Genomic DNA, 20272 nt, shown 5'->3' with positions numbered 1-20272 from the left:
TAGAAGCAAAGTCAGAGTTAGAGTACCCTACTAGCCTAGACTAGTTCATCCCCTTAAATGTGAGCCCTTAATCTTATGTTAATCTTAGGTATTTAAGGATATGTCTTGCAGCAGACATATGGAATTTAGCCGGATCTCCTAGGTACTAGCTTAGTCTCCTAAGAGCAAAAGAAATGTTAGGTCTTATTAAAATAGCAAGATACATAAGCTTCCTAATTAATGTCTAGTATCCCTTTTAATCGGTTCTTAGATTAGCCTATTCCGCTAGCCTAATGGAGTCATATCCATTCATTAGGGTGCTTGTCTTTCTTATCTTATCTTGTTACATACTGTACATAGAGAGAATCTCTCTAATGTAGTGTGCTTAATCCAATTTTATAATCCTCTTCTTTCTGTCTCTAGTGACTTATACTCCTAGGATCTTCTTAACTTCTCCTAGGTCCTTAATCTTAAAGACTTTTCCAAATTCTGACTTAAACTAGTTAATACTCTTAATTGACTTTAAGGCAATAAGGATATTATTAACATAAACTAGGAGAATCAAATTCTTGTTAGCATATGTTAATAGGCAGGGGTTAGCATCTAATTGTACAAAGCCTAGCTTTTGCAACTTAAGAGTACACTTCTCATTCTAGTCTCTTGCAGCCTGCTTAAGTCTATACAAACTTCTATAGACCTTAAGACATTAGCTAGTAGGTACAGTCATTCTAGGAGGTGCCTTTATATAGATGTCTTCCTTTAAGAATGATTTAGTAAAGGCGTTATTAACATTAACAGAGTGGCATTTAAGATCCTAGATTACAACTATTGTAAAGAAGATTCTTAGAGTATTATGTCTTAGAGTAGGCGCAAAGGTGTACTTATAATTAACTCCAAATTTCTGTAAAAATCCTCTTATAACAAGTCTCGCCTTAAGCTTATCTAGAGAACCATTAGTGTTGAACTTTGTTATAAAGACCTATTTACTAGAAACAATGTTGTAACCTATAGGTAGAGTAGTAACCTTAAAGGTGCTGTTTGCAGCAAGTGCATTTAGTTCGTTTTAAATTGCTTCTCTCTAGCCTTCTCCCTATATCTTATCTACGATTGCTTTAAGATAGGTAAGGGGAATAGGAATATTTATTCTTCCTTATGCAACAAATGCTACCTCTTTATCCTCTTGTAGTAAATAGGATTCTTAGAACTGTTATAGGAGATAGTTAGTCATCGACTAATAATCTTTATCTTATAACACATCCTTATCTATTACTAATAAGGCTAGAAGGGAGAATAAGGCCTTATAGTGCTTTGCCATTTGTTTATCTTCTAAGTAGTCTATGTTGCTCTCTTCTCTAGACCTTTTCCTGTTTTAAACTTATTCATTAATGTAGGGATTAGCAATGTACTTGTACTAACTCCTATTAAAACTAGGTAGTTTAGTGATGATAACATTAACTCCTAGCTTCTCCACTAGTACAGCTTCTAGGGGACTAGATATGTCCTTCGTTCCTGCAACTAGTATTGTTATAATAGGTGTTATTGCAATAGGGGTTGTTATAATAGGGGTTGTTATAATAAGGGTTATTATAATAGGAACTTTAGTAGGCTCTTCTATTATAGCTTCCTTCTAGGTAAAACTTCTTGTAGTTCTATTAGATGTAGGCTATTCATCTGCTCCCACTAATCGTGGTTTCTAGGTAGGATTATCTTGTCTTTTATCTATATCTTGTTATAGAGTTTAGTTAACTCCTACTGATTTTAGATTCCCTTATGCTATAGTTTGCTCTTATAGAACTTCTTTCTTAATCCTAGGTCTGCTACGAGGATTTCTCTCTACTGCTATGCTAGGAGAATGCTAGCTCTTAAAATTGAGCTCTTCTAGCGTAAGCTTCTCTTGCTTAAAGAACTTAATGTTACTAGTCTTAATTACATCTTTTCTATTAGGTGCCTAGATAAGGAATTGCTTACTAGTGTCTACAACATATCCTAGGAATGCACTAACTCTTACTTTGTCTATAAGCTTATCTCTTCTAAAGGATTGTAGAATTAATTCTCTTTCTATATAGGAATGAACCTTATAACCCTAGACTCTAATGTAGTCTATGTTTAGGATTCTTCTAGTAAAGGCTTCATATAGGCTTATAAGGTGATCATTAATGACTAGTCCATTTGATGTCCGATTCCTAATATAGATGCCTACCTAATAGGCTTCTACCTAGAATTCTGCTAGTAGACCTAAGTCCTTAAGGAGGGCTCTTATATCATTTTCGATCTGTTAGTTTTCCCTCTTAACTAGACCATTCTGTGTTAAGGTATGTAGGATTGTTGTCTAAGCTTCGATTCTATACTGTTCTTTAAGTCTAGAGAAATGTTTCACTAATTCCTTTGCATTGTTAAGTCTAACACTCTTAAGAAGATAGCTAGACTGTCTCTTAACTTAAATCTTCTAGGTTGCAAGCCTATCGGGGCATTCCTTTNAGGATTGTAGAATTAATTCTCTTTCTATATAGGAATGAACCTTATAACCCTAGACTCTAATGTAGTCTATGTTTAGGATTCTTCTAGTAAAGGCTTCATATAGGCTTATAAGGTGATCATTAATGACTAGTCCATTTGATGTCCGATTCCTAATATAGATGCCTACCTAATAGGCTTCTACCTAGAATTCTGCTAGTAGACCTAAGTCCTTAAGGAGGGCTCTTATATCATTTTCGATCTGTTAGTTTTCCCTCTTAACTAGACCATTCTGTGTTAAGGTATGTAGGATTGTTGTCTAAGCTTCGATTCTATACTGTTCTTTAAGTCTAGAGAAATGTTTCACTAATTCCTTTGCATTGTTAAGTCTAACACTCTTAAGAAGATAGCTAGACTGTCTCTTAACTTAAATCTTCTAGGTTGCAAGCCTATCGGGGCATTCCTTTCTCTCCTTAATAGGGATTATCTAGGACATTCTTATGTGATCATCTTTAATAACTATTGCCTAGGTGTAACCTTCTCTAGAGGTAGGGAATGGTCCACATGTATTAATAGATACCCTTTCTAGGGGGTGTTCTTTTCTAGCTAATACTTTGCCTTTTAACTTACGGAATTTTGTTAGTATGTAAGTCTAGTATGTATACTTAACAACTTTAACTGCTTTAGCTATAGTTGTAACCTTATATAGGTTTGCAATCTTTGCAGATCTAAGGTAGGCAAATCTCCGGTAATATAGCATGTAGTTGTCTATATCTCTCTTATTAGAAGCATTAGCATTAGAATTAGATTCACTTTTAGCTTTATCTTCTTAAATTAAAGGAAGAGCCTTAGGTGCAACTGTTGTAGGTACTATAACGTCCTTTATAAGTGTTGCAGTATCTCTTTTAAGCGGACTATCTAGTTAGGGCTAAGTTGCTATAAAAGCCTATAGATTTGATTTTGTCTAAGCTAGCTTCGGTGAGATGGAATCTAGGATATAGATTCCTCCCCTCTCCTTTGCATATAGAATAGTGTTACCGTCCTTGTTAAGGTAGTACATGTTCTATAAGTTAAAGCTTCCTTTTAAACCGGCTTTATACAATTTTCTCCTAGAAAGCAAATTGACTCTAAGTTTAGGAACTAGTAGAACATCTTTTAATCTAAATCTCCCTCCTCTGCGGTCTATTACATCTATAACTCCTCTCTTTGTTAAAAAGAGCTTCCCTCTACTAATAGCGATCGTTATTCGCCTTATAGTTATAGGAGGTTTACTAAATAGAGAGGAATTATTAGTCATATAGGAACTTGCGCTAGAGTTAGATATCTAGCTATCTACTGTTATAGTACTAACATTTTCTTTGCTAAGGTTTGCATACTTAGTCTCTAGTTCTCCTTAATCACTTCTAGATAGGCTATCTAAACTAGAGTTAGTTAATTCTGATTTAGCCTATGTTGTAAGATGAGCCTTTATGAACTTACTTCCCTATAACTGTTTAACGGTCTTCTTTAGGTACTTAATTTCTTTGTTTAGTCTTGCCACTTCGTTTCCTTAAGAAGATATCTATTTACTTAACTTCTTACTGTCTAGATGTTCTCTTCGAAGCTTCCTACTATAGGCCTTAACTATAGAGATATAGTTGCAGGACTTCATCTAGTAATTAGGTGCACTATATAGATGATAGCTTAGTCTATCTCTCTATAACGGACTCCTTGCTCTAGTAGGTAAATTTCTCTTCTAGTGAGATAGCTTGCTACTCTAGTAGGGCTTCTTTACGTAGTAAGCAGCCTCTAGATTAATAGTTGCTTATGCCTTATTTAGGATAAGTAGAACTTCCTTAGGGTTAACTTTTCCTCTAGCGTCAATTCCTACTTTGTATGTAGCATACTCGATAGGTAGTGCTATAAGTAGTTGTTAGATTCTAGACTTAATTAAGTTAAGGGATTTTAACTTAGGTCTTTGTTTAACAACCTTCTTGCCTAGGGTATTAATTTGTTACTATACGGCGTCGATTAAGGTAGTTGCATTAATCTTAAATGTAGAGAATTTAACAAGGTATTATCTGCCTATAGATGTAAGTCTTGTCTTATACTTCTTCTAGAGTCTCTCCTAGATGGCTTTAGAAGTCTCTTCCTCTTTAACTAATTTAAGGTTAAATTCATTTAGAGATAATCTAATGTAGTATCTAGCCTTTACATCCTTTTGTCTAAAGAGTATAACATTAGTTGTTCTACTAATAGGTAGATCCTAGAGGGAAATGTTCTTTACACTATCTATAATAGATGCTAGTGTAGGAGGTGTTTTAGGGGGTGTTAATGTACTCTCTACCGCCTAGAAGACTCCTTTAGCTTTAAGCTAGTCTTTTATCTGCATGAACCATTTGTCTATATTGTCCCTACCGAGGGTTGCTACCCTTTAGTGTTTAGACATTATGTAGTTATCTACTAAATCCATCTTATGAAGATGTTATAGTTGTAGTTGTAATTAAGCTCTCTTTCTATTGTCGTGTTATAATTGCTATTATGTTAGTTACAAGTTAACTTGTTATATGCTAAAGGTGTGTATTAGTAGATAGGGTTAGATTTCTAAAAGTACTCGACTAAGGCGATATTGCCTAAGTAAGTTTAGTCGTCTAAGGGGTAGAAATAGGTAACTATATGTCTCTATTTCCACAGTTGTGTAGGTAGCTAAGTATCCTAGTTGCCTTAGTAATGTGTGTATGTAGCTGTATATCCTTATTACTACAGCAGTAATAGGTAATTAAGTTTCTCTATTGCCTCGGTAGTGTAGGTAACTATATGTCCTAGTTGCTATAGTCTCTCTCCTCTTATTTATCTCCTACTATTCTTAGTAGAGCCTTAATAAGTTACATAGGTTCTAGGATTATGCAAAACCCGGGCTTATAACTAGTTAAAATAAGTCGTGTAACGGGTGCATAAAATACTCTAGCTAGCGTAGGGAAGTAATCCTAGAGCCTATAGAATTAACCGAAGGTGGAGACGCGACCTTTGCTAGTGAAAGCGTACTAACAGTATATAGCGTAGTAATTAATTAATTGAAGAGAAGAAGAGTATCTACGGGCGCAATCTATTAAGAACGTCCTACTCTGCTAAGGCGTTAGGATGCTAAGCTAACCTTGTTATCCCCTTACTTGTTATAGCCTATTATAGACCTATCTGCAACAGAACCTTACCGTATTATAATAGAGTTGCAACTCCTCTAAGTGTGCTAGGACTACACTATTTTTAACTATTAGGATTATAAGGTTTCTTATAATGCTTTTTTCTAGTTGTTAAATTCTAATTAGCGCACTAAACCTACGGATGGCGGGTTTATATTCGATCCTACTATAGTTAGAACGTAGTTAGACTATAGTTATAATATCTTACTATATCTTGCGAAAATGTTACGATCGGAGTATAGTCCTCCCTCTATAGCCTATACCTCTGTTTCTCCTTATTAAACATACCCTTTATAGTAAGGTAACGCCTTTTAAAAATTAGTAAATTAGTTACTATAGTTAAAACATAGTACAAACTTATTCGCCTCTACGATACGTAGCTCTATCTCTCTAAAATTAACGTAGTTTAAAAGTTCCCGTAGACGAACTAAGTTATCTACTTTAAGGGACTTCTATATTATGTTTCGAAGCTATAGGAGGAGCCTCTAGCACACTCTAACCCTAGAACACTCGTAGCGGTAGCGTATATAGCGTACGCTACTAAAAAAGGGAGATCGGGTTAGCTTTAGGGGTATGTAGCGATAATATCTAAGTTAAAGCTACTAACTATGTTAGCACTATAGTTAAAACATAGTTAAATTGTCTACCTCTAGCTTTTCGACATCGTATATCTCTAAGACTAGTATATAGTAGGTATAACCATTATTAGAAGTCTTCGGAAATGGCGGAATATAATGGTAATAGACTAAGGTCTCTATACTAAGGTATGAATTACCTAATCCATTAGTGAGAGCAAATAGGCCGTTACTTTCGATCTAAACATAGTTAGACTATAGTTCATTTTAACTACGTTTTAACTATAGTACAAACGTAGATGTTCCGTAGTTGCTCCGCGAGTTCCTTATTAATGTTAATTAGAGCGTCTTCTACTAGCTAACGTCGCTCGTTTAGGAGCTCCTCCTCTTAAGTAAGAACCTCGTCTAGTGTGCCTATGTTTTCGGCTATGTTGTTGTTACTAAACAGAAACCAAACGCGGTGCGACCACGATTTAAATTGGTTGTAGGGAGATTAGGCTTGGCTAACGGTTAGCCAAGACCTAGCGTGGTTAGGTCCGCTTTCCGTGTGGTCGTGGCGGGCCTACGCTCCCTTCCGCATTAAGCAAGCTTCCATGACAGCTTGAACTCTCGGCGTCGAAAGGGCGTGAAAATGACAAGTACGACACCTTCTCGACGACCAATAGATTTATTGAGCAGGTTGCTGATCGGAACGTAGATTGAAACAACTCTGCTCTTCCGAGAAAAACGCTCTTTCCAAAGCAAAGCCTAAGTCAAGAGACATCATCTCGAGGTAGGCACACGGAAAACTACGGCAGACCCTGCTTCGTGATAGCTTCAAGCATCTTCCCATCTTCTCTTTCTTCTCTCATACCACGACATCACTTCTACTATGGATCCCTCTAGATATCAGCCCTCGACGCTGGCCGTCCACGGCGATGACCCGCTCAACGACTCTACAGATGTTGCTCCCGCCATGCACGTCTCTACCACCTACCGCTATCCTGAGGACCCTGACAAGCTGGTGCCTTTCAGCATGGACGATGTGGTATGTTGCAGTCACAAATCATTCAGCCTCTTAGCAGCAACTAATCAATCCCTCAGATGGCCGGTCGCGACCCCTTGAAGCCAGGAAGCGGCGCCGACCCTCTCATCTACAGTCGCGAAGCCGCGCCCAACACATCCCGTCTCGAAACCATCCTTTCGCACCTTCTCAAGGGTCCAGCATTGACCTACAGCTCCGGTCTTGCTGCCTTCCACGCTATGCTAGTCGCACTCAACCCCAAAGTTGTTGCTATTGGCGATGGCTACCACGGCTGCCATGGCGTGCTCAAGATTTTCCAGAAGCTCACACACTGCAAGATTGTCGATGTACACAACCCGGATACATGGGAAGATTTAGGAGAGGGCGATGTGGTACACTTGGAGACACCGTTGAACCCTACCGGCGAGGCCTACGAGATTGAGAAATACGCCAAATGGGCACATGAGAGAGGTGCTGTCTTGACAATCGATGCTACATTTGCGCCACCACCGCTCCAAAACCCCTTCGACTTCGGCGCAGACTATGTGATGCACAGCGGAACCAAATACTTCGGCGGTCACAGCGATATGCTTTGCGGTGTCGTCGCCATCAATCCTGTACGCCCGAACGCAACGAAAGAGTACTGGGGAATGTGGGACGAACGTGTATGCTTGGGCGGCGTCATGGGAAGTCTAGAAGGCTGGCTCGGTGTCCGCAGTATGCGCACCTTCGAGCTCCGCATCACTCGTCAATCAGAAACCACAACTGCTCTGGTCCAGTGGCTCGCTACCCTCCAAGCCGGCGAAGGACCCAAGGAAGATGTCGCCGTTGTCCAGAAAGCGGTTGCACGTGTGCAGCACGCAAGTTTGCAAAAGGACGACATGCACTGGCTTGTCAAACAAATGCCTGGAGGTTATAACCCCGTGTTTGCTATCTGGATGTCATCAGAGAAGTTTGCTAGGTGCCTGCCTAGCAAACTGCATCTTTTCCACCATGCCACCAGTCTTGGTGGTGTGGAGAGTTTGATCGAGTGGCGCCGTATGAGTGATGACAAGATTGACCCGAGAGTCCTTAGAGTCAGCATTGGCGTTGAGAATGTTGAGGACCTGAAGAGAGATTTCTTGGAAGCATTCAAGGCTGTCTTGAGTGATGCCTGAGAAGCTGACATGTGTTGATACACGATATATATGACTTTTTAGATCCCGGAAACCGTAAATACTTGATAGATCAGCAATATCTACGACTTCGAGCACCAGGTCATTGGAGTGGACTTTCTGGTCGGCTTCCCAAGATTCTTTTGCCATGTGATTCTACACGAACGGAAGTAACTCACGGTATACTTTTCTATCGCGACTTGTCGATCCGGACCATCAACTCTCGCCATCACGCACATAGACTTCCAGAGAAGTACTGCACGGGTCAATGAACCGGCTTACATGATCAATCTCTCATCCTTGTGGTCTAATGCTTTCATGCAATGGAAGTACCGCAACGTATACTTCATCAATGCAGAACGGGATCCCGGATGTCGATTCTTGTCGCCGTGCAAGGTGGAACTCGACGGAGGTACTGTACAGGTCAATGAAGTAGCCTACATGATCGGTCTCTCGCATCCCCGTGGTCTATTGCTTTCATGTAACGGAAGTACTGCATAGTATACTTCCTTCGTGAAAAAAATGGTACTCCGGACGTCGACCCAAAGCCCTGCTTCGCTCAACGTTGACAGTATACCGTGCAGTACTTCCGTTACCCTCTTCGTACACAATGACGGCGAGTCGAGCGGTTCAACGGGGCGGAGGCTCGTCATCGACCCGGTCCTCGTCCTCGACTTGGTCATCGTCGTCGACTCAGTCCTCAATAATCATTGCGTACTCTATGATATAATCAGTCATCCTTTTGCGCTTCGGTCGAATCTCTAACGACGGTGATGGAAAGATTAGTTCTGGAGAAGAGATGCTTTATAATCCATGCACCACAGTTTCTGAGAGGTGTGGAAGCAGGTATCGCATGTGTTAACAGGCCCAGAACTGCTGTTGTGAGCGTAAGAGGTCAGTGGTACATATTGATACCATATCTGCCCTTGAACATAGCAGTGAGTGATCCTGACTATTTCGATTCTGCCCTGCTTGTGATAATCTCGGTGTTTTCTTTGTCCGAAGATACCTCCTTGGTGGCAGAACCTCGGGATCGCCAGTGCAAGCTCTTTGAACTTCAGCTTCTATATCTGCTTGCTGCTAACACGCTGAACCTTACCACGAACAAGCAGCAAGATCTTGCTAAGACATAGATCAAGCTGCTCATGCGGTAAAGTTACAACTGTCTGGCTTGTGAGATGCGTATGCCTCACCTACCAGATCAAGATATGGGTGGCAGGCTTCATCTCGTTCACGTAAGCGTTCAGTGTGAAGCATCGGCGGCTCGGCAGTCTGCCTTTTCCAACACGTCTCTGAGGGCAGGTACAAGTGGCTTGCGCTGTTCAATCTCTTCAGGCTGCTCATTCCTTCCCGGATGCTCGCTGACTACCGCATTCGGGCACATGTAGGCCTTGAAGCTGGCAGCCTATGCTTGAAGGCATGAACGACTGGATTTCGGTGATCGTGATGTCAGAAGCTGAGAATGTTTATTGGCTTCATACCACTTACCAAAATCCTCTTACAGTTCCCTCAATAGTCATCACTGGCGGCCTGCGAGTGAAGCCAGAGTCGACCGGATGCGTCTTTGAGAACTTCAGCAGGCCTCTCGTCATGGGACGACTTCTGCTCATATGATCCAGGATTTCAGGGAAGGTGCAGTGGGCCGTGACTTCCTCGAAAATGGCTTCCACCCAAGCTGAGTGATGGGACTTGGCAGCAGCTTTGATTTCGCACATTGATCGAAAGCTGCTCGGTGATCTCGGAAGCCTGAGTTTGCTGCCCTCCATATCCAGGCTTCTCAGCCGCAAACTTGCAAATCAACAACAGCAAGGCAGGACCACAACAAAGTGACTCTCATTGTTCCTCCATCACTCGAGCCTTCTTATCTTCAGCGCTGACGCGTTCAACCCCTTCAAAATATCATCACTTGTCAACAAAGCGAAGGTAGCAGATCTGACAGGTTTTGGCACTTCTGCAACTTCGTGAAGCCTTTAGCGTCATCACTGAACATAGTCCGATACAGTTCACCTGTGTTCCGTCGAAAGCTCTCCGCCGGCACACCTTCCGCTTACAGTACCTTTGGCTTGCCCAAAGAACCTGCCAGCTACATCAATCATCAACAAGGCGAAAGTCACAAGACCGGCTGAGCTTGATTCTTCTGTAAGTTTGGCAGCAGTCAACATCCCTCCTTCTTCATGACCAAGACTGATCGCAATCCAGTATTGTTGACCTGGATAGCCTTCAGATCTCTTCACCGGTACATCTATCGCTTGCAGGATCTCTGGTGCGTTGAGGCTTCTTTCCAACAACAACAACCGCTGGCGGAACGAAGCAATTATCCTGTCCTTGAAGCCTTGCCATCACCTTATCCAGCAGAGGCAGAACCTTCGCTTCTTTACCGACCACAACAAGACGCGATTTGGTTTTGTTGATCTGATCCTCACTATCCACCGTCACGCCTGTTATCTGCAGCTTTTCTGCCGCGTCCAAGGGCCTTTGCAACATCTTCGTTCATTCATACGAAGTAACAAGTTCCACCATTCTTGGAGCCTGTTCGACCTCTTCATTGACAGTTTTCTCTGTCCTTCCAACAGCATCAATACATGATCTGGTCTGTCAAATCTGATCAAACCTCTACGGGGCCTTATCGTACGTACATCTCTGACACGTTACAAAGACCTTCGAAGAGGATCAAACATCTGGAGGGAAAGGAGTAGCAATATCAACGGATCTTGAACCTCTTCCAACCTTTCAGCAAGCATCTTTGTTTGTCTCTCCCAATCACAGCGATATACGACCAGTCGTGTTGACTAATCCAGCTTTCAGGTCTCTCCACTGTCAGATATAGCAATCGTAGCTTTCGTGGCATCTCTGACGCCTACCAAGACCTCTGTTGTGTTTTCGATCAGCAACGTACACCAAAGTAGCAAGTCCAACGAATCTTGGAACCTGTCCAGCTCCTTCGGCAGCTTTTCCTCTTGTCTCTTCAACATCGTTGACCAGAAGCCCAGTACTGTTGACTTGACCAGCTTCGAAGTCCCGTCGAAATCTTCGCCGTCACACATCATCGAGAACGGCCATCTTGTCGACCCCATCGTCGAGACCGACCCTCAAGGACTTCCGCAGTCTTCTACCACAGCCTGTGAAGCGGTCAGCGCTCTGCTTCGTCAGTTTTCGATTTTCACACACTCTAAAAGCGGCTATAAAAGCTTTTTGCTCTGGATCTGTTCCTTCTCTTCTCTTTACCACAACAACTCGAACATTACGCGTACCTCCTCCGCCACACTCTCGCGTCCCTTGATCAGATCTTCGAAGGTTCGTATGCTGTGTTTTCTCTGTCTCTCTTTTCTTTTCTTTTTTATCCTTTTTCACATCCCTTCCATCCCTTTCCATCCTTACCTTCCCTGTTCCCCCTTCTCCTTCGCCCTCCAGTCTTCTTGCTTCTCCAGTGTTCCTTCTCTTCTCTTCTACCAATCCTCTGCTGACATGTTTGTCCAGGTTCTTACCTCCTCCATTCAACACTCATTTGCGTTTCTGATATGTCATACTGCGACATGTCTCTAACATCGAACCTCGGAAACGAACGTCACGCCAGTGCCTGGTTTATCACATCGGATGGACATGTCATTCCTTTCCATGCGGTGATCCTTGACTTCAGATCTCTGTTGCCATGCGTTCTCGATGACTTGGTCAACTCTCGAGTGGACGCCGGACAGGTAAGAACATCTTGCTGTAACACATCAATGCCCCGCTAATCATACGGTAGCCTCGCATCCCGGTTCCTTTCGACAGTCAGACGGTCTGGCGCGTTTTCAACTTCATCTATCATGAGGACTACGACGATCTTGACGTTCCCCTGACCTTCCCCGTGGTCGATCCCCCTCGAGCTTCTCCGTCGGCTAGCACTAGGTTGATCGACATCTACTCTTCAGACGAGGAGACGGAGCTTTCCTTGGGGTTCCGTAACCTCCAGGTTACCCCTCGGGCTTGCACTTCGGCTGTTCTACTCAAGGCTTGGGCCAATCTGCTGGTCTACCGCGTCGCCAGCATCTGGACTATCGACCGTCTGGTCGTCGAGTCCTCAACCAGATTTGACAGATTCCTATCCGGCGCCTCTGGCGAGACCGATTTTCCTGAATTCGTCGACGCTGTCTTCAACTCAGTCTCTGACCCCGCTCAGATCCTGTATGATCGCGTCGCTGAGGAGTGTGTTGACAATGCCGAAGAGCTCTGTAGAAGCGATCACTTCCTTGCCGTCGTTCAAAGACATGGGTTGTTGGGTCGTCTTCTCTTCGTGAAGATCACTTCTCGCAGTCGCGGCCAGAGAAATGCCTCTGCTTTTTTTACAACTCCTGCACCCACCGTCCCTGCTGCTTCGACCGCTGCTTCGACCGCTAGTTCGTCCGCTGCTTCGACCGCTGCCAGCCCCTCAGTTATCGGAGACCTTCAAGGCCAGCTCGCCAGTGCACAGAAGGACATCGTTCTCAAGGACGCGCTTCTGGAAACCCGTGAAGCAGAAGTTCAACGCCTGAAGCAGAACGTCGAATCTCAGCACGCGACCTTGACTCGCCAGAGTATCAAGATCACCGCTTTGGAGGGTCGTTCTGTCGCTCCAGGACCCGAGGACCCCAAGTTGACTGCCCAGCTCAAGGCCAAGGAAGCTGCGCTCGAGAATCTTCAGGACAAGCTCGATTCTCAAGACCTCCAGATCTTGGACCTCGAGGCCAAGCTGAAGGACTCCATACGTCGCACTACGGAGTTGACTCATGGGATCAACCACCAGCGCTCCAATCAGCCTCACAACACCAACCTGATGATCCAGCGCAACGAGGCACGTCAAAAGTTCGACATCGTCCAACAAGAGCTTACTACCTCGGAGAAGAAGGTCAAGGACCTGGAGGCTCGTCTTGCCGCCAAGGAGCAAGAGCTTGTAACCCTTCGTGCTGCTCCCGCCCAGCCCACGCCTCGTGTCGTTGCTCAGGCTGACGCACCCGCTCTACCTGCTCCCCCGGTCGGACCCACTCGCAAAGTCGCGGGCTTTGGTGCCTTGACTAAATCAGTCAACAGCATCAATGATGGTACAGCCGTCGCTCCCGCTCCGCGTCAACCTCTCGCTCTGCCCTCCCTGCCGCCAGGTATCGCCACTCAGACCACTGGGGGAGCCCTTACTTTTGTCCAACGCATGGCTGCCCGCCGTCAGGCCGCCGGTATTGGTGGCGGAGAACTTGAGGCCGCCATATTAGCCGGTGCTCCCGCTAGCATGCCCGTGGCTGTGCGCAACGAACATGCTGCCCCTGAGCAGCCATCACCCACCCTCAGTGATGCACCTTCTACGACCGGCGTAGCTGCTGTCGTCCCGGCTCTGACCAACGGTGTACCCCGTGCTCCTCACTCGACCAACGTCACTCGTCGCACCACTGGACCTCACGCCGGTCCTCACACTAGACCTCAGACTCCTCAGAGCAATGGCGTGATCCCTTTCACTGCCGGACCTGGTATCACTACTTCGACTGCTGTCAACGGTGTCACTACCTCCACGGTTGTCAATGGCGCTTCTAGCAGTCCCATCTCTACCACTCAGGCTTCGACTGTCGGTCAGAGCAACGCTGTTCTTGAGGAGAAGATCAGAATCATTGATCAGCAGCGCATTGAGATTGCCAGACTGCAGAATCAGGGTAGATTCTACCAAAAACAGTTGAACGATGCTCGCAATGGTAAGTAAAGCCCAGGCCTTCTTTCTACCTCTTATGCATGCTAATAATCTACTATCAGGTCCTGCCAGTAACGTCAACACCAGGGGTCATGGCGGTTCCGGCTTTTCTTCTTCTGGTGAGGATACCCGCCGCCTCAAGATCGTCCTCACCGCTCTCAAGGAGTACGATCTCGAACACAAGGCCTGCCTAGACTGCAGCATCAACTTCAATTCCGAGTGGCGCGGAATTGTCGACGACGTCAGCAACCCCGAACTCATCTTGAACTGCAAGAAATGTGGTGAGGAGAAGTGCCGTTGGCGCTGTTGAACGCTCTGTCATAACCCTCATGAGCAGTACGCACGACTCCTCAACATCCTCACGATCCTCTCCGAGGTCGACAACGGTTCAAACTTCGCTGGGAATATCCCGAAATCTTCCAACTCCAGAAGGCAACATAGCGATGCTGATGACGCGAATGGTGGCTTTTTTTAATAGGGTGACTTTTCCGAGATGTCTATAGCTTGCAAATCGAATGTCTTTGCGCATATTTCTGTTCTTGCCCAGTGCTGTGATGATTCATGATTGTATGTGGTGGAGTGGTTGATGTCAAAGCGTGAGTCTTGCTCCAATCAATGGTGCGTGCTAGCAGACCTTTCGTTTTCTCATGTGCCTCTCTCTCTCTATTTCTCTATTTCTCTTTTTCGCGGCAAGTACAAACTATCGACGATATCATAACAAAAATGCTGATATAATTGCCCGTGGTCTGCAGCTATACATGATGTTTACATTATCTCATCCTCATTGACGTCGTCTCCGCACAAGAGTCCAGCTCTTGCATCCAACCCATAATCATTACCACTACCTTCCCTTTTTCCCTTCTTCCACTCTTCCACACCCTAACCACTCTTCCCATCATCTCCATCCCCCTTCCCCCCACCACCGAACACACCACTCAACCAATCACCAAAATCCCCACTAGCTTTTTTCCCTTGCTCTCCTTTTTCCCCACCGATGTGTATTTTCTTCAACACGCCTGTTTTTACCAATATCACTATTACAACGACGAAGATTGTTATTATTGCGAGGAGTAGGATCCAAAAGGTTAGACATGTGCGGATGTAGGAGTGGCGTTTTTTGCGGCGGGTTGTGTGCAGCCAGGTGGATTTTGATCTGTAGGGGAGGGGGGTTAGTTGGGGTTGTGGAGGGGGGAGGAAGAGAGGGGGGGAGAAGGTGAGAGTGAGAGACTGATATGGGAGAGAAGGGCAGAGGATGGGTGCGTACTTTTCGTTTACTTGGGCTTCTTCGTCTTGGTGGACTGCGTAGCTGAAGCGTTTCCAGAAGTCTGGGTCGCGGGGGACTGCCATTGTTGTGACTGTGTTTCTTCTTGTCTGCTTCAATGGTAGAATCTGTCGTTTCGTCGGCTTGATGTCGACCAATAGATGAGTTGAATGGTGTTCGGAGTCCTGGTGATGTTGTTCGGTTGATGGGAGGTTTTATGTCGTGGTCGAGATACTCTTTTGCTGGCGGAAGCTGGTCTTGGAATCTTGTTGTTTTGTTCGGTACTGCCGTTGCTTGCAACTTCTTTGCTATGTCGATTTATCGCGTCTGCAAGACTTGTTGAAGATTTGGCGCATTCGTTCCTTCCTTTCCAGTAATATTGTCGAGGTTTCTCTCCAAGCGAGTGTGTTCGTGGTATCCAGCAATATGCAACTCCTTTGCAGATAGTGATAACGTTTTCGTCGATGTTGATCTTTTCCAGAAAGTCAAGAAGTCCAAGAATTGGCAAATGAGCTTATTGTCGCGTATGTGTTCGTTGATGCTTGAGATTGCAAATATGGGGGCCTGAGGAATGTATCGCAGATCCTGTGTACTCGTGACGTGTCCTGGTAGGCCTTGCAAGAAAGAAAAAACGAATAAACGGATCGAATCAATCGATCGCTGATACAAAAAGACAAATCGTGGAGAAGGACACAAATGAACAAAGATGGACGGGGAAAATGGAGAGAGAGGGAAGTCAAAGCAATTGTGTATCCGCAAGTCATTTTGACACCTTCACCCTGCGTCTGAACATGCGACCTACCTGTAACTAATGACAGCTGCCGAGTAATGCTAGTCAACCACGTGAACGGTAAGTCAAGCAATAGTTGAGCCTCTCAAACCTCCTGATTGATGGTCGGTTGTCGCAAAGTGTTGGTCTGAGGCAGCGGGCTTCGGGAGTTTGAAACGTGCCAAAATTACGAGTGTACACCTCATTTGGTACTTCGGCAAAGTTCGGCTAAGGATGCCAAGAGGTGGCAAAAAACAGGTGAGAATTTTCAAAGTCAGCTGAACTTTTGTAACGCTTAACCCTACGAAACACTAGCTGAACTTTTCTCTTACCTATATTATAACAATTATGGCTTATAACCTTAATATCCGCGATGAAACCGTAGTAGATTATGCGACGCCGTTTATTAACCCTAACGAAGGCGATATACCGGACGAGGAAGAAGATATAGAGGTTGCCCCTTACTAAACATGTTTTTAAGGTGTTTCAAATGCGTTACTAACATGTTACAGCGACTCATCCCTTTTACGGTCTTTAGAACTGTAAAGACGCGTTTTTAGGCTACTAAACTAGCATATCATATAATGTTCCCTAATTATCCTACCTCTTACGAGCTAGGATACGCTTACATTATCGATATCTTAGGTCTTAACAATATTAACTACGAGGACCTAAGTAAAGCGAAGGAGGTAAGATTTAGCTATCCTATAACACGTTCGAAACGCCTTTCTAACGTATTATAGTGCTAACTTTTAACTAAGCGCGGTTATCCCCCCGTCTCTAGTACTACGAGTATCTTTAGGATAGACCGAGAGATTAAAGGTACTATTTATTACCGCAAATGTTTAGGGGTAAAGGTTTGTCTAAGGCTTGCTCGCCCTTTAAGGGAATTCACTTAGGATAAGATAACGCTAGAGCGTTAGGACGAGTTCTATAAGAAGCGTAGAGAAATCGATAGCGGAGAACTAGAGCCTAGCAAACGCGTTACGAACAGGTTTAAAACACGTTTTTAGCGCCTTACATGGTCGTACGCTAATTACATTAGCATCTACCTAGCACTATAAGACAGGTTTAAGCGTAGAAAGATGTATAATAATTAGAACGAAACCTATAAGCCTATCTTCGCTAAAAGACCTGCGGTAAATTAGCCTTTATAACACCCTTAGAACACGTTACTAACACGTTAGAAGAACATTAACGATATTTGTTTGCTATATATCTGTTATTCAAACTTTAACTAGTAACAAAACTAAGTCGACCGGGACTCCTACTTTATATAGACTCCCGAGTACTAAGGCTAAGTTAATAACGACTATCTCGAGCATCTCTTCTAGGATAAGCATATAGTATATCCTCTTAAAGAATGCAATGTCATTCATTATATAGACGTTCGTAGCTATACATGCGGTATGTAACGTATTTCGAACGCATTGCGAACGGGTTTATAACGTGTTATAAAGGGGTTAACTATATAGGGGAGCTATCGAAGCTAGTCCCTACTTCTTGTTCTATTAAGATAAAGATCTTTATACCGAAGGACCTTTAGACATATAAGTGGGTTATTTAGGTTCTTAAAGGGACACACACTTATCTACCGTCACTTCCGTATAAGCTAAGCCTAATAATAATAGGGGAGGTATCCGACATTATAGAAGAGGTTATAAGTCCTAATTTGACTTTTAGTAAGCTATTCTAAATGCCTTTAGAACACGTTTCTAACGCGTTTAGGCTCTTTCCACTCCTACCTAAAGTTCTAAGAGTACTTAAAGACGAAAGGGGCAAGTAGTGCCGTAGCCCTTAGAAAAGGTATAGGGAAGCGGGGCCGTATTAATGCGGTAATCTATAAGCAAAAGTTGCTATACTACCTAGAAGGAAAGGAACTAGATAGCGTACACTAGGAGCACCGTATGAATCATTAGGATCCCGAAACTATAAGTCCTTTATAACGTCTTTTAAACGCGTTGCTAACACGTCTAGGCCTATATATAAGAGGTCTATAGTACTGTCGAAGAGGGTCTTCGGATTGTCCTATTTATAAAGGGCTAGGCTATGTTGTTTCTATAGCAGGACTCTTTTAAAGTCGACCTTTCGTATAAGCGGTTTAAGCTCTTAAAGAATAACGAGCTTATATTCGCGGTTTAGCTACCTAGAAGGCAAAAAGGTAAATTTCGAACGTCCTCTAAACGCGTTTTAAACGTCTTACATATATAACTAGTTATAACCCTCGCTCGGATTATTCTCGATCGGGCAAAACTAGATGCACTTACGTTTAAGCGAGCGTTTCGGGCATTATTTAACCTTATCTATAGGGTCTTAGGAAGACCGGTTAAGTGGATGCATCTATATAGCGAGGGTATTCGTATAGTGCTTATAGATTTAGACGCTATACAACGCAAAGGTTAGTACTATAACGCCTTCGGAACACGTTTTAAACTAATTAAGAAGGTCTTAGCGATTACCTTACAAGTATTAACGCTTAGCGTCGAGACTGTCTCTTCTAGTTACGGTCGTGCCTTATCCTCTACGCTATACACTTTAAGCGTAACATAAGGAAGGTCTATAGCGACTATTAGGCGTAGGATAGTATCCCTTATACGATAGAATCCCTTCGAAATTGTGAAACAGAAGCGGAGTACTATAACCTACTAGATTAACTTAAGAGTACGTTTCTAACGTGTTCTAAGCATGTTTCTAACGTGTTATAGATATTCTAGATGTTCCTAGACTTCGAGACTAGGCTATCGACAAAGAGGATGCTATTGTTGCTATAGGACTAAATCTAGTATGCTCTTTAATACCCTTAGCGGATTATAAGCGTATCCGGAATAGTACTAATGCAGTTAAACAGACCGGTCATAAGAGTAACTCGCTAGGGAAGAAGCTTTCTTTATTACCTACCATTTTCTTGTAAGAACTAAACTCGAACGCGTTTAAAACATGTTTTACACTTACTAAAGTCCGTTAGCTCTTAGTTAATTAATCGACTCGATGTAGATCATAAGGTAGCCTTCTAGAAGATAGGGGCAACTTATAAGCTTCGGGTTATAAATTAAACAAAGCGATTCGATGTTATAATAGCTAAGGAAGGTGTGTAACATACTGTTAACGTGTTCCGAACGCCTTTCTAATACGTTAGCCCGTCGGAAACGGAAACGTAACAATTTATAAGGCGAAGTAGACGACTTACTATAGAGCGCTACTACTAGAGGGCAAGTAGATTAACAACAGACCCCTTCTAGCTTATAGCAAAGCCTTTAAACCCCTAGTAGGCGAGGTCGTAATAGCTAGACCCCTTCTCGACGAGGCCGTAATAGCTAGACCCCTTCTAGACGAGGACGTAATTAGACGCCTTCTTCTCGAATAACAGCCGAGGATACTAGGTAGCGTAAGTAAGTTTCGAACGTGTTAGGAACGCGTTACGGATTTAACTAATACGCTTTAATAGTACCCTAGAGCAGCTTGCTATAAGGGAGCGGGAAGCGGCTCTAAGGGCACTAGAGCTACAGAATAAGGAGAGAGAGTTTAATATCCGTAAAAGGCAAAGAAGGCAAGCAGAGGCGGAAGGACGAGAGTAATATATAGTAATTAATTGATAAACGTACATTATAATTCTAAGTAGCCCTCTTAGATGCTTATTTACCCTTTATTAATTATAGAAATAGAGCCTGCTAAGAACTAAAGCTATTTATTAAAGGCTATTATAAACAATAGAGCAAGTAGAATAGGAGGCATTTTACTAAGACGAATGACCGTTAGGGTTATAGGGACAATAAGGCTTTAATGGAGGGTTATAAGGTCCTAGATGTCTTTAAAACGCGTTCGAAAGGCGTTCGGAACATGTTATAAAGGGAGGTCGGTAACCTTATAGAGCTCCTATAACAAAATACATAGATAAACAAACACGTTAGGAGGATGTTTCGAAGACGTTCGAAACGTGTTTAAAAGGAAACTAGAAGGCATAATGTTACAGAAATGGTTAAGTCTAATACTGTAAGACTATGATAAAGAAAAGCCTTTAATATGAAAAGCCCTTTAAAACACGTTCGAAAGCCGTTTAAAACACGTTCCTATCGTGTTTTAAGCCTTAGGTTCCTTAATATCCTCCTACTACTACTACTTTTTCCTCTCTACTCTATCCTCTACCTTTACCTCGTCCGACTTCATTTTCTTACGGAAGTTAGCGAGTTTAGTCGTCCTTTAAACCCTCTT

At 43.3% G+C, this 20272-nt stretch overlaps 4 protein-coding genes across 4 annotated transcripts; 2 read left to right on the top strand and 2 right to left on the bottom strand.

The window, feature by feature from the left end:
- The first annotated feature begins 6781 nt into the window (after positions 1–6781).
- On the top strand, positions 6782–8747 carry M438DRAFT_295455 (cystathionine beta-lyase). The gene is made up of 3 exons (XM_029901878.1): positions 6782–6825; positions 6885–7214; positions 7271–8747. The coding sequence occupies exons 2-3, from the start codon at positions 7059–7061 to the stop codon at positions 8345–8347; spliced, it is 1233 nt and encodes a 410-aa protein (XP_029761854.1). The 5' UTR covers positions 6782–6825; positions 6885–7058; the 3' UTR covers positions 8348–8747.
- A 1081-nt stretch (positions 8748–9828) lies between these two features.
- M438DRAFT_354710 (uncharacterized protein) lies at positions 9829–11418 on the bottom strand (the record flags this gene model as incomplete). The annotated part of the gene is made up of 5 exons (XM_029906973.1): positions 9829–10132; positions 10385–10553; positions 10585–10817; positions 10981–11002; positions 11241–11418. 5 exons carry the CDS (start codon positions 11416–11418, stop codon positions 9829–9831), a joined length of 906 nt encoding a protein of 301 aa, XP_029761853.1.
- Positions 11419–11862: 444 nt separating this feature from the next.
- Positions 11863–14343, top strand: M438DRAFT_354709 (uncharacterized protein; the record flags this gene model as incomplete). Its single annotated transcript, XM_029906972.1, has 3 exons — positions 11863–12039; positions 12090–14037; positions 14096–14343. 3 exons carry the CDS (start codon positions 11863–11865, stop codon positions 14341–14343), a joined length of 2373 nt encoding a protein of 790 aa, XP_029761852.1.
- Positions 14344–14912: 569 nt separating this feature from the next.
- M438DRAFT_374003 (uncharacterized protein) lies at positions 14913–15380 on the bottom strand (the record flags this gene model as incomplete). The annotated part of the gene is made up of 2 exons (XM_029908466.1): positions 14913–15186; positions 15298–15380. The coding sequence occupies 2 exons, from the start codon at positions 15378–15380 to the stop codon at positions 14913–14915; spliced, it is 357 nt and encodes a 118-aa protein (XP_029761851.1).
- Between the last annotated feature and the right edge of the window lie 4892 nt (positions 15381–20272).

This window comes from Aureobasidium pullulans, assembly GCF_000721785.1.
Source record: "Aureobasidium pullulans EXF-150 unplaced genomic scaffold scaffold_7, whole genome shotgun sequence".
NCBI classification, from domain to species: domain Eukaryota; kingdom Fungi; phylum Ascomycota; class Dothideomycetes; order Dothideales; family Saccotheciaceae; genus Aureobasidium; species Aureobasidium pullulans.
The sequence above is the reverse complement of the archived record's forward strand: the minus strand, read 5'-3'. Positions and strand labels throughout refer to the sequence as shown.

What these genes read in the sequence shown, in the direction of transcription:
- M438DRAFT_295455 (XM_029901878.1), top strand. Translation starts at nt 7,059, where the DNA reads ATGGATCCCTCTAGATATCAGCCCTCGACGCTGGCCGTCCACGGCGAT. An exon ending in CTTTCAGCATGGACGATGTG is followed by an intron (nt 7,215 to 7,270) that starts GTATGTTGCAGT and finishes TCAATCCCTCAG; the next exon opens with ATGGCCGGTCGCGACCCCTT.